The sequence below is a fragment of the Hetaerina americana genome, unplaced genomic scaffold (genome assembly GCF_022747635.1).
Source record: "Hetaerina americana unplaced genomic scaffold, ioHetAmer1.1.p SCAF_8, whole genome shotgun sequence".
NCBI lineage: Eukaryota > Metazoa > Arthropoda > Insecta > Odonata > Calopterygidae > Hetaerina > Hetaerina americana.
In genome coordinates this window covers 7,070,170-7,088,940 of record NW_027287427.1, presented here as the reverse complement: position 1 = coordinate 7,088,940, position 18,771 = coordinate 7,070,170, and the positions used below count along the sequence as shown (strand labels likewise).

At 40.8% G+C, this 18,771-nt stretch overlaps 1 protein-coding gene across 1 annotated transcript in view; it reads right to left on the bottom strand.

Moving 5' to 3' along the window:
• Window positions 1-18,771, bottom strand: part of LOC139698058 (alpha-crystallin B chain) — a 44,065-nt gene that overhangs the window by 12,381 nt on the left and 12,913 nt on the right. Inside the window, exon 2 of the mRNA XM_071596924.1 lies at window positions 10,507-10,699. Within this exon, the coding sequence (XP_071453025.1) occupies window positions 10,507-10,699 (193 nt within the window). The remainder of the gene's footprint in view (window positions 1-10,506; window positions 10,700-18,771) is intronic.

Genomic DNA, 18,771 nt, shown 5'->3' with positions numbered 1-18,771 from the left:
CAAATGACGTTACTGGTCGGTTGCCATCCCATATGATACTAATACATATGAACATTTTTGATCTGATGGCTTCATTCTCTAAACATTTATTCCTCAAAATATGAATTGTGAGTAACTGAATGATATACATTCTTAATTACTCGTAACCTAAATCGAAATGTAAGGTATTTCTCCGATGATGAGCTTTCCTCAGAAAGCCAAAATTACTATTCGGAACCTTTTATATCTTCGATGCCCAACAGTCTGCCATAGCTCATTAATTACGATAAAGTGAACAGTAATGATTGAATTTTTCGTCGCATTAATTGGGCCATGTTTGTCTCAGGAATTTTCGTCCTGCCAGCCAGGGTTGGTCTCATATTTTCAAAGTATTGCATTTTTGAAAACGCTACTGGTTTTATTAGAGGCTGACATTGATAAAATTTTACAGTTGCCAAGATTGGAACTCGGATATTCCTTAAAAAACATGAACACTACCAATAAAGTGAATGAATCCCTACTTCACTGAAGTATTCAACAAGAATAATCAATTGCACTTTTGAGGCTTCCAACTGAAATTGGAGTACGCTAATTTGGATGAACATAATTGTAAAAATTACATCAGTGTTGGTCAAAATTAAATATTGTTAACGTATTCCATAAATATGGTTAAAATTTCCTCTATGCAACAATTAACCGCTTGGCGTAATTTATTGGCAATTGAAATACCCTTCTGTTAGATATAATGTCAGGAAGTATTATTACTACTGCATTAATTTATGATATAAATTGTGTGAAGGTTCTTGATTATTGGTCATAATTACAAATCAACCATCTCCCTGAGGTCTGAAAGCAAATATATATTTAATGCTGATAATTATTGATAGGAGTAAGCTCTTAAATTCCATTATCGAAATCCATAACCGACTTTGGAGATGAAAAATAAATTAAGGAAAAGCGAATATGATACGAAAGCCAGACTATACACAGATAGGGTAGGAAATTTAACCTGGTAAACCAATGGGAGAGTGTAGAATAAGCGTGAAACAAAAAAAAAGAGATTTTCAGGCTTGCACACTCTTCGAACGAGTTAGCACGCAAGTGACATGGATCATTAGGGCCTGAATGGAATGTCCTATTTGCCTTTCGCATGCGTAATGAAAAGAAGGTACAGTCGTCGAGGAAGTTTCTCTCCTCCTGATTCCCACGTAATAAGAAAGATTACGACATCTTAGTTGGTAGTCATGACCTTCATGGTGTTTGAGAGAAAATCCGAGCGTCTAAGAATCAAAGCGCTGCCGATTACGGAGACCATTATCACTGCAAAAGGGAAACAAAAACGCGACACGGGCGTCCTTTTCGAGTTACAGCGCACGGAACACACTTTTCTCGACTCCAAGCCAGAGGCATTTTAAACGAAGTGAGAAGAAACCGGCCTCGCAGGAGACAACATGCAAAACATTGCCGTTTTCCCACGGTATCGTCAGGTATTTTAGTTTCCAATTATGAGAAACAGCCTGAATGAGAGAAAATTTCAAAACACTTCTTCATCATTGTGAATATATTCCTAAGTAGGTAAGAATAGTGGATAAGGTCCACAAGAAATTACTCAAGCATGTTTCGTTTCGGTACTTAGTGGTAAAAATTCGTTTTGCATAGATGGCAGATATATGGTGAATATTCGAAATCAAATACATAGCTTAAGCATGTATTAGTCCCGTTTTCACGAGGGAAGGCTGAAATCTAATACATATAGACTGCGAAAAAATGACCGTAAGAAGTACTCCTGGCGGCATGTGGAAGTAACATTCCCCCAGGGCCCGGTTTGAGGTCTTTACATTCATCCAGTGTATTTCGAGATGTGGAAGTATGGAGACGTGTTCTAGTGCAATGTCAACGCGAGTTAAATAGGGTGCTGTCATCGAATTGTAACTGCTGAAAAAGTGACTCCTACTGAGATTCATAGTCGAATAAAGGCTGTTTATGGTTACGATGCTGTTGATAGGTCTACTGTAAATTGATGGGTAGTAAAATTTCGTGGTTGCGAGCCTGGAAAAGCCATAATTGTTGATGAAACACGCAGCTGAGGTCCGATCACTGCCACAGACGATAAACATCGCAAACTCGTCGAAGATTTTATTCAAAATGACCGTCGAATCACTCAAAAGCGTATAGCAAACCATATTGGAATATCCAAGGGACGTACTGGCTTCATTATTGAGCAATTGGGATACCGTAAAATCTGTGCACGATGGGTACCACGCCGTCTCACAGACGAGAACAAACAGCGTCGATTGGAATGCTGCGAGTAACTACGAGCAATACCCGCCTTATTCCCCCGATCTTGCGCCTTGCGATTTTTATTTTCTTCCTCAACTCAAGACGCTGAGGTGAAGCCAGCTGTCAAGTCTTGGATTCGAGAAGAGTCGCGTTGATAAAGTACTAGAACACGTGTCTATACTTCCGCTTCTCAAAATACACTGGATGAATGTAACGACCTCAAACCTGCGCATGCGTGTTGAGGGGGAATGTTACTTCCCCATGTCACTAAGAGTGCTTCTGGAGATCATTTTGTTTGTGGTCTACAAGCATGTGTGCAGTAGTTATCAGCCTACCCTCGTAACAAAATGGCGTGACCGGGATCCCGGTCAAAGCGAATGTTTTTTACACTCTGATAATGTTGCATTGTAATGCACATTTAGCGATTGACTCCATTAAAAGTTACTGTCGCGGCATCTTCCGCAGTTACTTGGAATTTTAATAAGAGATAAAACGGTACTTTTTGGCGTTTAATAATTAATAATTACAAAACAGCCAATGCAGAAGACAAGCATGCTCATTATCGGCGATAAAAATCTTATTTCATTCTTGTTTTAAATCTACTTCACGTAAAAAAAATCTTTGCGAAAATATTATGGATGCTGACTGTCAAGATTAAGATTATATTAAGCCCGCCGTTGATTTTTTAAACGCTTTCATTATTAAATTTTCCAATGGAAGTGAAAACCCTCCTCCTTCCTAATGCATAACATGTGGCGGAGGCCCGTTATTTTCCGTTCATGTGATCTTATGTGCTCGAATATCAAAACCGATAACTATGGTTCCACTTCTGAAAATCGGCAAGAGGTAATGAACCTCTGGAACGAAAATTAATTTTTCGCAGGATTCCCGTCATCTTGCGGACATCGGGCGACACAGGCACCATGTTCAGACCATCGAACCAAGGTTTGCAGGGTGCCATGGTGTGGAATGGAAATGATGGTGACCACACTCATTTCGAAACGAAACAACTATTTTCCGCCTGTTATAGTTGGCACAAAAAAACTAACTTTCCGCCTGTTATAGTTAGCACAAAAATTTAACTTTATATCCACTCAAGTCGGCGCATCAGAAGAATTCGCAGAGTATTTCAGCATTTCCTTAAAGGGGTTGCCTTTTAGGAGTTGGGGGGGAGGGAGGGAGAGGGGGAAAGGGATCGTGTTTCCGATGGCTACCTCCCACGCCTGCATGCTCTTCTGCAATCGGCCAAACCCGGCGAGACAAGGTAGTGAGACTCCCCACGAATGACTGCTGTGGCGGAGGCATCCTTGCTCAACGGTGGGGTCTTCCCCCGAATTAACGCCGGGGGAAACCTCGCGGAGCCTTGGCTCCACGTCCCGAAATTCCAACTCTTGAGCCTCCGCGACTTGGGATGCTCCATCGACTCATCCGGCGCCCTTCCCACCGCCTCGGAGACTCATAAAGGCATCCTCCCTCTCTCGTTCCCCGCGACCGAGCACCGCCAAAGCATCTTCATCCCTCGCCACCCTTCGCACCCCCCCTCCTCCCACTGACCTTCCCGCTTCCTTCCCACCCTCTTCTATTTTCATCACATGCGCGTTTGTTTTTTTTTTCGTCCATCTCCTCCGAGTCTACATCTCTTCCAATCTTTACTCTCGTCCAACATTCTTTTCTCCCCGAAATGGGCGCTCCCTAACGATTTCATCGCATTGCAGTAACGCATTATCCAAGGCAGGAAGGCGTTTCGATCGCTCAAGTTCCTCCAGAAAACACATCCGGCAGCCATTACGCAGAAACACCCGACGAAATCAACCCTAATCGATGAGTCACTTTCAAAAGAGAAAACACCGTTCTACGGTACTAAATCATGTTATTTTAACGATAAACGCAATCATTCAAAAGGCCACATTATTAATAATTGAACTCTTTTATAATACTCGCATGTATTATACATATTTTTGACGCACTTAATTCGAAACGGACTCAAATTATTTTCAACTTAGTTGGGAGGAAAAATATCACCAGACACATTTTTAGTTACATAACTGAGGCAATAAGACCGCTTTTGTATTGCCCCACCAATGCTTTCGCGCTCTATACGGGGGCGGGGCGGGGGGGAGGGGGGAACTATGAATATAACCTCTGGCGTTCAACTAAGCCGTGAGAACTCTGCCAGGTAGTGGCGATACCCACCTACGTGATAGTGGTGATACTCATTCGTTACCAAAGAAAATGTATGAAATTATGTCTTGAAAGTGCAGTTCGATATTATCTCTAAGCGGGCGCTCGCTATGTTGCATGCTACAACATTTTAAGGAATTAAAATTTCTAATTTTGTCCCTGGCAGTGATTGTATTAATGTCTAAGGAAAAATGTTGTACCCCAATAACCTTGCCCAAATAAGATGTTTATGGATTTTTTTAAAGGGTATTTCAGGGTGGTCTAGGGAATCAAAGTAGTAATCAATGAGGAAGTATAATCCCCTACCTGCTATTTAAGTGCTACAGAAGAATTGCTGTAATTAATTCCGTATTATAGCGAAGTGAAAATTAGGCTGTATCGTTGAAGATTGGATATCGAGACAATCAATATAAATCACGGATGATTTAGGATATAATTTATCGGAAATGTAAAATAAATGTTGGAAACACGCCCTCGCAAATCCCGAGGGTACGTGGAGCTTAGTTTTATTCAGTACTCTCAACAGCGACCGTCCAAGGGGAAATGATTGTCTCACTACCGATAATCGATTCGGTCAGTTAAGCCAATTAATTTAATTATCTACTCGAATCTATTTAATCTGTTATCTCGAGTGATAATGTTTTATCAGAAAATAAAATTTGACTCAAAGACTAATGCAAGACTTGTACAATGAGAATGTATTCAAAAGGACGAAGTAAATCCATGCAATATAGAGGTTAGTCATATCATACGCACGGAGAAAGGCAATCGCAAATAATTTCTTTTTCCTGAAAGAAGAATTAACCTCACAACGCCTATCGTCAATGCCCTTGTCTTATTGTCTTCGTGAAGTTGCTACAAGGTTGAACTTGGGTATCATGCTCACTCTTAGACGCAGAAAACAATCACGCAGCTTTTTGCTCTAATTGGTCGCATGCTAATCACTACGTATCGTTTTCACGACTTTCATTTTAATTACCAAATACGCATTCGCACTCCTCATTTTGCGTTTCAGAATTGTCTTCAGGAGGCTGTTATTGTCTCAAAATATGCCCAATAAAGGGATGGATCTTTTATTTTGGTTCTTTCACTTTCTTATTCCTTCGTTTCCTTTTACTATTGCCATCTAACCCTCAAGCACATTGCGGCTACAGCGACCATCGAGCCACGCAAAACGTCTTGGGATTGAATCTCCGCTTTTTCGAACGAGGCAACTTCGGGAAAGGGGGTGGGGGACTGAATGGAGGGGGGCCGACGGAAGGGGAAAGGTCCCAAAACACACGACGCTTTATCCTTAGCAGTCGAGGCTAGTAATTCAAATGATTTGGAGCCTACGCATCCTCCAGACGCCTTTTTACGAACCAGTTCTTTCGATGAAAACCTAGTATCCCCAAGACAGACAACTGTTTCATCAGGACATATATTTATTTAATCGGAATGCAAACAATAAATGGAAAAGTAAAAATTAATCCTATTCGCCCAACAAATTACTTTTTTTTCCCCTAACAGGACGAGGCACTCCGCTAAATAAGCATTCCGCTTTTTAAAATATCCCCATACTTACAGTTGTTCTTCCGAGCAGTTTCGAAGCCTTCCAACAGATGCTCGGATGTAACGATAACATGTGGAGAGGATTCCTCCCTGCGGTTAGTAGCCACGGCATTCGCTTTGGAAAACTGATTAACTATGTGCCCCATCTAAATTAGCAAATTACGATATCATCTTAATGACTTAAATTAGTGATCGCGAGAGAACCGTGTGCTTGACTCGATGAGTTTACGTCAATGTAACGAAGCTAATTAATTATTTGTCCCGTTCGATTAGAATCGGGGAATTTATTGTTTCAATTTTTTAGGGGTGCCTTTTTAGTAAACCCCCAGCATAATTTCGTTAATTTTTTTGCAAAATATGAGTTACATACCCTTCCTTTCCGTCGTTCTCCCCGTTCCCACTCTGTCTTTGGTTGATCAATCTATCTAATATTTTCCTTATCGGTCCTTCGTGTAGATATTTCCCAATTTGTTGGATGTTATCCAAGGATGGCTTCCAGTTCGCGTCTTTTTCCTCGGCATAAATTGAGACTAAATAAAGGACTCTGTCTGTAAATTGCCGTATCTTCCTCCATCATTAATTCACACATCCCCTCCTTTTTTCCCTTATTTTCTTGAGGCATGATCTAAACTCCCTGTGTCCTGTTAAAATGTGCGTAATTTCTTTGTAATTTTTAAAGTTTATATTCATTCTTACCCTCACCCTTGGTAGGAATTATCTGGTTGTTTTCCCATACCATAAACAGATAATATCATAAACTATTCCATATCCCATATCATAAACAGCTAACACACGACGATCAGTTTTGCAAATGAGTCCTTCGTACTTATTAGCGCATGAAGCAGTCTCCCATCAATTTAAATTCCTCTCCCAAATGGATATCAAGGCAAAGAAGGTGGAAATAAGATGTCAGCGATAAGAAATACTTCGGTCAGAGAGGAAAGCAAGACATGATTTAATACATGCAATAAAACACTCCTTCCTCAGGGGAGAATTATTGCTGAACAACATATGAAATGTGGGATAGATCAAATACTTCTCGAGGATTATAAATACCCTCGAATCGACTAGTTTCATCAAATCTATTCCCATGCGCACGCACATAAATGACCCAAATGCACTCTTTATCGATGAGGAACAAATACTATTCGTGAAAAAGTCTTAATGTTAATGCATTTTAACATTTTGCGGAAGAATAATACTTTCAAAACAGAACGAGAATCACGGGTAAATTTCCACTTTCAAAAGCGAGATCTTCAAATGAATGACATAAAATTCGGTTGGACTCGTATTCAAAATATTCCAAGGAATAATCGATTTAAATTCACCGATATCCTACTGATCGAAGATCACATTTTTGCAGCCCGCTCTAACGCCATTGCACAGGGATTTGTTTTTGAATGCGTTCCGTCCGTGACCGAGGAAACGGCGACGGCGGACAAGATCGAGCCTTCCTCTCTCGTCGAGAGGGAGAGGCATTTAATGCGAGTTGGATCTCGATTGCGCTCTCTTCGCCGCCGGAAGAAACGATGAGGTAATCGGGGGAGATAACGCCCCGCGCATGGAAATTGAGTTATGGTTCACCCCTATTGAGGCGCAGCCGCTTTCTCGCACGTGCACCGAAATATCGACTGCGCCCGTCGTCCAATGAGCTACTCACATGCAGAGCCCGAAGATACGTATACCTACCTACATACATGCACGCATATATATATATATTAAAAATATAATATATACATATAAATATATATATATTTTTTTTACATATATATGTGTATGTGCGTTTGTGATATAATATATACACATAAATATATATATATATATAAAAATATATATATATATATAAATATATATATATATAAATATATATATATATATAAATATATATATATATATTTTTTTTACATATATATGTGTATGTGCGTTTGTGCATATATATATTTATAAATTTATATATATATATATATATATATATATATATATATATATATATATATATATATATATATATATATATATTCAAATGCATACACAAATACGTATGCGTGTGGATCATTGGCGGAGGGAGACGGCGAGATGGAGGGAGGAGAAGACTACATACATAGAAAGAGGGAGGGAGGGAGATGGGGGGGAGGGGGAGGGGATGAAGAAGGGTGTGGGGTGGAGAGAAGGAGATGCCAGAGGGGTTAAAAATGGCACGACAAGGCCGACGCGGCTCGCATCCAGACGGTCAAGTGCTTTCGAGCGGTGCGGCCAGCGGGCGTGGAGCGGCGGCACTCGAAGCGCTTCATTCCGGCGAGGCTTTCATGCGTACGCTGCAGTGGATCGCCGTTTCAAATTGAGAACAGACGCCATGGGTGGAGCATGGCAGGGGCGACATATGCTCGAATCTTGGGGGGTGGCTGAGTTGGGAGAATATGCTCACTTCAATGATGATGCAGATGTTTTGAGCAGCGGCAACTGACAGGTTTACCTTGTGTTTAGAACGTGGCTGGTAGAAAAATGGAATGGCCAGTGGTTTCTCAAAGCTACAAGTCTACACGCAGTATCTCAAAAAACAATTGTAAATGACACAAAGTATTCTTAACCAAGCCTCCTTTGAAAATTACACATTAATAAATTCTGGAACATATCCATTTTCCGCCCATAAAATCTCGCAGGAATACATGATGAGGAGTTGTAGCTTGGAGAAACGGAGGTCCGAATTCTGCGAGACACCGTGGTCTCGTTACTATTTCATCACAGTCCGACATTTCCGCCACAATTTGACATATTTCAGGGCGGCAAAATCTTCAATGCTGAAGTTGTACACTCAATTAAACATAATCTTTTACAAAAAAAGTAGATATTTTTGTGATATTTTTCTACTATTTGTGTACAATTGAAGTAATGCGAATTTAATGACTGTGGCCGATCAATTTTAGCGTGATGTGCGTGGAAGCCAAAACCACAATTTCTAAAGAAACAGAACCGTTCTGTAGGTACTGAATGAGTCATCATTAATAAAATAGTAAGTCAGAGCAGATATATCAAAATAAAGGGAAATTATAAAGAAAACGCACCAATGAAAACGTGTTTTTTTCGATAGAGAATTAGAAAAAAAAAGTTCAACTCACGACTGGAAGAAAATCTGTTTTGCCACACGGGAGAGACTACAGTTCCTCCGTAATATGAATGGAAGTTAAAAAATACTTCATATTTATTGAATAATTTTGATGCTCGTCAAAATACGTAATATTTCCGTCATCGAAACTACATCAAGATTTAGAATCCCCCACTTTTTGGTCAGCGAAAGTTACGTTCACAAAGCTATTTTAAAATATTCTAGGTGACATTTGTCCATTTGAATTAATCCCTACTCGGTTCGTTTCAGTGACGTTTACGAGACTCAGGATCGCAGTTTTCACGCGTCATTCTGATAGACAAGATGATTTCTAATTTAGGGTTGTGTTTAAAACCGATATTCAACCATTCTAAAAAAGGTCTGCGTGATTATGAGTCAACATATAAATTCAAGTATTTTTTGCTGGAGATTATTCAAATAACGATTTACATTGATGAATAACCGTTCGGCATCTCATTGTATCATCGATGAGAAATTAAAGATGTGGCGAGGATTATTCGACCGCGTGGGTAGACTCCATTAGTTTCACCATGTTCCTATTATATATCACAATATTATGGATCAAGAATGAGCCTTGGAAAGATTGCGTTTCTATTCCGTTTCTAAGCACAGTTAAATATATTGCCAATAATAATGGTGGATTGAAAATGAGAGAAAAATCAAGAATTTTTCTTGCGATAATTTTTCCATACAACAGAGCTGACACTAAAATGAAACAAACTTGTTGTTTACGGGTTGTATACATACACATCTATCGACACGAGTTCGCAAATACTTAGCACATTCATGTGTAAGAGTAGAAAGTAGAAGCTCGTCAAAATTGTTTTTAGTTCGACGTAGTTGCCAAGACACGTTGAAACAAGTCACGTTAGCGGAAGTTCGGCAAGGTTAGACGTTACTAAGACCCATTTTTTTCACTCTGTCCATTCTGTTAGCTACATCAGCATACCGCAATAATCACCCAAAATTTCTCTTCAGATTATTATTAGCATGCAAGCGAGTACATCTTGGGTATTTAATTATAGTATGAGGATGAGTATATTTCGGGTGAGATGCATTGTTCTATTTATTACAGATTTTTCCGAACGATAAAAAAAACCATACTTCTCCGTTTAAGCAGATTTACTGCTTCCATTAAAACTTTTTTTTTTGAGTTTCTGATAAAAAAAATTATTATTCCACATCGTAGACCCTTACATTAGTTAAAATTAATTTTTTGGAGAGAGATTATTTTCCGGATTGGACTCCAACATTTTCCTCGAATTATAATGCTATTTATTTCGCTGACATTACTATGCATCAAAAAGGAATACGGAAAACCTTTGAAAGTTAAATAAACGAGTAAGAATTAATGATTAAATTAATGGATTCGACTAATGAGATGTGCTCACCAATAGTTTGTTGTCCACCGTCTTAACGACAATCTCCTCCGGTACATACTGGGATACGTCGAAGCGAAGCTTGAGTGATTTGCCCTCGCCTTCGTCCTGGATCAGTGGTGAGTTGAGGCCATCCAGCCAGGTCTTTGGCTCTCCTCCGCGCTGTGCCACGCCATCACTCGTGGACGAGGATGTGGTGCTGGAGCTGGAAATGTACGAGAAAGCACGAGGCATTTAGTCTAAATGCGACCTTAAAACTATAAATATAATGCTTAACGCGAGCATTATGGCTTAGCTAACCTATATACAGGTTATAGTCAAAACCTTTAATTCACCAACAATACCTGAACCCTGCCTATTAAATTAGCACGGAGAAGTCATCCGCCTTGCATATTGCATTCCATGACAAACACTTTATGTTTAGCACTGGAATGTTTGCAATCTTCTACAACCCGCGGCTTTTTTGCACCGCTTGTCATCTCCCACAATTTATGTGCGCACCTCGTATGTCTCTGCCACGGGCATCGCTGTTATTTAGTTACCAGCGAAGCATGACCTCTTGTACGCCTTGCCCCCCCCATGTTTTTCTGAAACCTAAAAATCAATTTTTATTCTTCCTCATCCTAACCCAACATACAATTCTCCTTACACGCATTCGCGACATCATTGAAGGGGAAAAAATGTAATTCAATACTCATTAACGCTGGTGTTGCTCTAAAAGTTGAGCTCTTAAGTGTTTCATACAGAGTAATAAGTGTTATTACATGTATATGTTATTATGGGAGAGAAACGGGTTCAGGATGTTGCGGTGGCTATCGTACTGGCTTCCCACCCAGAGGGCCCGGGTTCAAATCCCTGCAGTGTTGCATAGTTTTCAGAGGTATCTCGATCCCTAATTGAGGTGCTTTGTGGAGGGCACTTTGAGTGAGTACGCCGTCCGTCGGATGGGACGTTTAACTGCCGACCCCTTGGCGCCTTTCGTAAAGAGTAGGCTAATGCCGACGCCGGGTTTCTCTCCACCCTTCATCCTTTCCAATCCATCCCTAATGGCGCAAATGACCTCAGCTGTCGGTCGCCTCCCCTAACTACTACTTATGGGAGAGAAAATGGCCCGGAGAGAAAGTTAGCGTAATCTCATAGACAAAATGGAAATGTCCCATCGGGTAAAAGATATTCTATTGCACATTTAACGGGAGATATACTTAAAAGGCGATATTACTGTAAGTCTAACATTATGTGGGATTTTCGTTGCGGGTATAATGTTTAATGCGGCAATACTTGATAATTGGTCATCTCGTAACTACAGTCAAGACCTGAAAATTAATCAAAAAATGACCTTTTTCTTTACCCAATTGCCTTCTAGACAAGTGGCAAGTATACGGGTGAGTCGAAAAGGAACGAATAACTCTAATGAATATACTATACTGATACACCGCAAACTAATATGCTAATATACTGCAACAGTTGTCTCGAGGAAAAACAACGGAAACAAATAGATTATTACTTATCCGAATCTTTAATATCACGGCTTACCGAATATTTGAATTTAATTGGTTGAATAATCTATGCATTTTTTAATGATAGAAAATATACTTAAGCTAGGTCTACGATGAAATAAAGAGCTTATGGAAATTGTAACCTTTATCACCCCTATTGTTATAAAGATTACAATAATAATAATAATAGGAAATTTAAATGAATTTTAAATAAATTGGCTTTCATTCTGCTTTCGGAAAAAATACCGGTTTGAACTTTGCCAGGTTTTGAACGGATGATATAATGGTTGCAAGGGTCGTTCTTTACACTCAATAATATAATGGAATGAGCATCGAGAGAAAAACATGAGTCCGAGATAAAGCGTGACTTAAATCAAAAAGATGAAACACTGAAGAATTCTACGTTTTCCCACTAGTATAAAATATCACGTATCTTCATTTCTCTAATCATCCTTATTTCCGAAAGTAAAATAAGAAGATTACGGACTTAAAAAAAGGCGGACGTGGTAGTCGGTCGGGTGGAGCGCTGGACTACTGACCGGAGGGCCTAGGTCTGATTCTGGGCGATGCCTCTGGGCACCTTCGGCTTCACCAGATCCCTGTGATTTATCGCCCACTAGATATTCCTGGGAAATCATAGGCGTCATAGGGAAAGAAACTACCACCCCCTTAACAACCTGATGTGTGATTTGCACACGCCGTCAGGCTTGGTATTGCATGAGGTCTACCATCACCTGTCAAACCCACCCTTGGATTGATTACTGTGTTGTATTTATGGGCTTTAAATAACAAGGTAATCGTAAGAGCAGAGACATCTAGTGAGTAAAAAATTACTGCTGTCCCCTTATATTCTCCACATTCTGATGTACCCTTAGGATAAATTTAAAATTCCTGAGATAAAGGTGATATATTTCAAAGGCTTGGAACCGTAACTACTTGGGACTTCGTAGACAATAAGCTTTTTATATCAATAATAAAGTGAAGTAATTAATTTATAAAATAATTCGTAGGATATGACAGAAAGGCGTTTCATCCAGATTCCATATCCGCAGGCTGACGCTATTTTTCTTCCCAAGTAAAAAATTGAATCCACGAGGTCTGGCCAATAAATCCGCGAACTGGTGCAATCTGGCGGCCATGACGCGGAATATAGCCCCGCCCACTATTGGTGCTAGTTGCCTGAAACCAAATGAGCCGTCTGTGCTTGGCGGATCATCGAGCCGTGCGTATGGTGTCAGTTATGTTAGTTTCTGTCGTCCTTGTTTTTACTGCTTGTCGAAAATGGAACTTGAAAAAATCACAGAGCAACGAATCAACACCTAGTTTTTTGGCAAAGTGTGGTATGAGTTATGAAGAAATTACTGAAATGTTGACAGCTGTTTACGGCGATAATGCTCTGAGGAAAACATCCATTTTCAAGTGGATTAATTATTTTAAAGATGGCCGACAAGACGGAAGAACGGATAATGCAAGGCCGGGAGGACATTCAACCACCTGTGTTGACAACAACATTGGTCGTGTGCGGTCCCTCGTCCTAACCGATCGTCTTAAAACTGTCCGAATGATAGCTGATGAAATGAATTTAGGAAAATCAACACTGCACGACACCATTTTAACCGAACATGATGGATCCTTCACCATGACAATGCACCTGCACATTCAGCATTGATTGTTCGCCATTTTCGGCAAAAAATTCAATCACCTTAAACCTTGATCATCCTCCTTATTCTTATAGACCTCGCCCCCTGTGACATTTTCCTATTCCCAAAATGCAAAAACGTGATGAGGGGACATCACTAGGAAGATGTCGACACAATAAAGCAAGAAACGACGATAAAACTAAAATATGTATACTCGATAAAACTTTTAAGAAAACTCGTTCATAAAACTATTAGGAAAACTCGTATATACATTATATGAGGGCACAGATTTATCTTTCCAAAGGAAAGGAACTAGAAGGAATGTATGGTTAGTCGATATTCCCTGCTATTCTGGCTCATGCAATGGCCCCTCGCCGATCTCGTCCTAGATCTAATACGTATATCCATTTACACAATGTGGAAAGAAGAGCGCGCGTTCCCTGCCAGAGGGGTGGATGAACTGTCGCCGTAGTCCGGGCATCCGATTCCTCGCTCCCGAGGGACACGCGAGCCCGCGGAATAGCTCTCTCCGCATCGCACGCGAGCACCCGCGTCGTGTGTTCAACCCTTTCTCGAAGAGATAAAATCCAAAGGGAGAATGAAAAATTACGTGAATAACTTCCATATCTCATTCCGACCAGCTGTCTCTTCGCATTTAATTCCAGGGAGTGAAAATTAGCCCGTCCAATTTTTTAAAATTTTTTACTCCGAGCCCTAGTTTTCCCTTTTATTGCCTTTGCCACCGGTTAACCTACCCGCTTCTCCGAAGTTGAAGCGATAAGGAGAGTACGGTATACTTTGTTTCTTTTTTTTAACAGCTCGACTTTCCAGTAATGGTTTCTCGAATCCACTGATGAGCCTGGCGCCCTCTTTATTTTTTTTAAATTCCTGTCCACGCACTCGCCGTTGATTAAGGACGGTAATTTTGAAATAATCTCGGAAGCCCATTTACCTTTGGGGCAGGGACAGCCGGTGCCAGAAGGAACTAATGATCATGGGAAAAACGCCATATTTCATGTTTATATAACACATGCCCATAAACCTGTTCGCTAGACACCAATTCAAACACGTGATGATGAAAACGAAGTGCACTCATTATTCTGCATAAGATATATTTCAACCATAACATGTATTAATTCGCATTAATCAGTGACCATGACTAAATTACTGTAAATTATTTTCATCCGAGTCAATTGATCGCAGTATGGCAAATAAAAAAATCTTCTTTGACGGTTGAGCATTGACATCACTCTATTTTAAATTGCAAACAAGATATGTAAGGAACCCAGAGAAAAAAACATTTTTTAAAGAATGATTTTGAAGTCAATAATATCACCTGCCATTCGTTAATGGCGTTCCAAATTTCTTATTGAATATATTAATTTATGCGCGGAAAAACATATGAATATATGAATATAAGGATGTATAAACACATCAGATGATATTATATCCTAAGATATCTTAATCTCACTCATGATCGGAGGTGGTAACGCTATTCAGAGGCAATGCAACGCGATACATTTGCAAACAAGCCAAGGAATATGAATAAAACTTATAAAATATAATAAATATTCTTTTCAAATAAATGTCAAGGGGAAAATCAAGAGCGTGTGCAATAACCATGGCACTATGGTCAACAAGAGTAAGGCTGAAAAAAGGACTGTTCGCAAATCTAGGCTTCTGTCCATCCCAATCTACCTTCTTCTGCCTAGCTCAATGAAAGATCTACAACAATTTCTTTACGTTGAATATAGTGAGATATAAACGCCCGTGGGAATCCACAAAGCGTAGAATACGTGGTTGAGGAATCGCAGAAGAAAATGCGAGAGTGTCCATAGTGGACTAGCTAGATCTATATCAAAGGGTATGAATAACACGGATTGCGATTTAATGAAAGTATAAGTGGAGAGAAGAGTAAAAACTGCACCGGCCAGTCTTCGAAATATCTTCACCCAAACATCACGTTTTACTCTCCCTCCTCGCGCCTCTTTGATGACCGGAACCGCTCGCGGTTAGAGCTGTCCCAGAAGTGCTGTGGGAACAAGCGAAATACGCGGATTGGACCCCTGGAAAATCAAGTTTCACCTTCCGTGCGGTGAGGACGTCAATCAAAGCTTTGGATCAGTTTAGCGGACGTTGTGGCCGCGTCGGGAGTTGAGGAAACGTTCGCTGCTACATGCGAAAATCAAAATCGGCCGCGCAGCGCAGATGACCGACTAATTTGGCGGAAATGCTGCCATTGAAATCATTTCGTTCGAAATATCGGTTCGGTTCATGTATCATAGAGTTACTCGAAGTTATTTGCGGATCAGTGCCAACAGGAAGTCGAAATTATCGAGTCCAGTGGATGTATTAACGAGTAGATTGACTGAAGGTAGTCTTACCGGCTATGGTCCCTGGATACACTGAATGCCTACCCCCACCTCGTCTGTTCAACATTACCTTCGCTATCACCTACTTCAGCAAATCCATCGCCAAACAAAACGCTCCGCACCCACTTTTCCTGTCTCTTATGAATTTCTTCCAACAGCCCTCTCTCCCTCGCTACCATGTCGTGCAATTCTTCGTTTATTTTCCTTTCCATCCATTTAACTTTTTCCATTCGTCTCCAAACTCATCAAAAATGTAAGTTTAAGTGGGAAATGGGAATGTCTTGCGCTTAAGGTAATGGTAGGTCATTTTTTGAAGTGACTGTTTGCTTGAATTTGATGTGTCTGAGGCTCTACTTTGTGAAAATTCATGATCACTGAATAAATAAACCTGGTATTTTTTCAGACAAAAAAATAACCTTACAATATAACCGATTTCGACGCATAGGGGTCACCATCAGGCATAAAGACATGAAACATGGCCAGGAAATTTCCTGGATTTTTTTTTTGCTTTTTCGACGCCAGTATTTCACGAGAAATAGTACGCTGAACTAGTATTTTCTTTGGTCCATCAGGTTTGAATAAAAGAGTTTTGAAACCCGCCAATAACATAAAATGCGAAAATTTCACGTCGTAAAAATCATTCGCCTTGACCGGGATGAATTCCTCGCATTTTATGTTCGCATTATAAAGCGACTCCGCTGTAAGTTAACTGTTTGAGGCATTTCTCCCAGTTCTTTGAATTCGCAAGGAATGTTGTGCCCACAAAAATATACCCAGAATGGTTACCCTGGACGACGAAGAGGGGCAGTCGCTAATTTGCCCCCGCTTTTGTCACCGCGTGTGTTATAATGATCTCGCGACCGCCACGCACCACAACTTGTGCCCCAACGCGTGCTTTAGCGCTCAAGGTTCGGATCGGAGAATGCCGATCTGCTGAGCCGCAGAAACCGGATTGGAAGAAAAATTTGCCGCTGCACGAGGGTGGGAAGGGGACACTGAAGGGAGCATCGCCCTAAATACCGCGTGCATCCACCAGACATGGTCTCCCTCAAGCGAGCCGAGCAAGAGAACGCCTCTTTGGCGCAAGGTTCACGTCGGGTGGCCATTTGTCGAGGGACGCCCGAGTCGGGACGGGGGGAGAGACCCGACTTCCGTGTCATTTGCCCTCCGTCGTCGCAGGGGAAATTTTCTAATATTTCTTGTCGGCGAACGCGGGGGGGGGGGGGGAGAGACAAGGGGGGGGGGAATTAATACGTCGAATTATTACAGTGGCTCGCAATCGACTACTACCGATATTCCCGAACTGTGGAATAACGACACACAGAATGATGGTAAATAGGCGAAAAAAAATTTTTTTTGACTCCACTCCGACCCGCATATTGTTGACCTACATTCCTGACTCGTCGGAATGAAAATAAAATATCCCCACATTATGAGATTTTCGGCACGTATGGACGACATATGAAACGTTTTTCGCGAATAATTCGGTCACACATACTGTTAAATAGTTCGCGCCTAGCATGTTCGCTAGCCGAGGACGAAAAATACGAACAGACGCCCGAATTCGGGGGTACAGACCGCCCCCTGGGAGTTTTTTTACGGACTTTGCGACGAAATTTGAAATGTGTGGGCATAACGGTTTCCTGAAGTGTTGACCAGGAGCGCGAAGAGAGAGTGCGTGAGAGGGCGAGGGGACAGAAGGCCACACGCAGGAAGGAACACGGGACGCCTGAGGGAGATGATTTTTTGAATAATGGCGGGAATAAATTTGAATACTATTTATAGCGTACTTCGTAAAAACGTCTCAATTCCTCACTTGATAGGGCTCGTGGACTGCATTTAGAGGCCTCGCCAGGCATACACGAACCTAAAAACTTATAAGATGGCAGTCACGTCATTTATTACCCTTCAAGATTCCTTTAAGCGTCTAAATAATACCGTTTCGCACAACTTTCATGGCAAAGAAGGATCCATTGACGGTAGCTTTAGATGTGAACATCAAACCTCAGCAAAAAATAATACAATGACGGTAAGAACGACTCATTTTATTTCATTGACAGATCTCTACAAACTCAGTCTTAATAAGCGGTGAATCTGAATAATATCTTTGGAAATATATAACATATATGCATACAATCATTACGACACAAGGTGCATATCAGTGTCCAGGTACATGTACACTTGTACAGGGTGGAGCAGATTGGACTCCCTAGTTTTAAAAAAATCACTGAAGAGCGCGCAGATGAATTAGCGGGGTTAGAGTAGTGGCGTTAGCTGGAAGAAACCACGCCATTTTTAGGAGTTACCATGCAATGGTCTCGTGAGCATCGAGGCTTTGTCGTAGAAACGTTCTTTAAGCACAATAATAGCGTGGTGGCGACTCAGAGGGCACTGTGGTCTAGCGGCTCAGTAAATAAGTAAAATATTCGTTACTGGGCGACCGAGAACCCTCGCGAACTTCACCCAAGACCTCTTCATAGCCCCAAAGTGACAATTTGGTGCGCTGTGTCCTCCATAGGCATTATTGGGCCTTACTTTTACAGTATTGAAAATTTACAGCAGAGCTATGTCTCGCCACAGTGAGGAAAATGGAGATTGTATGCTTTTAACCGGGAGATTATTCATTTATTTGGTGACTCCTGCAATTTTTCATTGCCATAATTAATCAGTGATATGTGTTATATTGATTTCGGAGTGCAAAAGATACGTAAAAATCAATAACCTTCAAAGATAAATTCCATTGTGACTCCTAGAATCATGCGATTACTG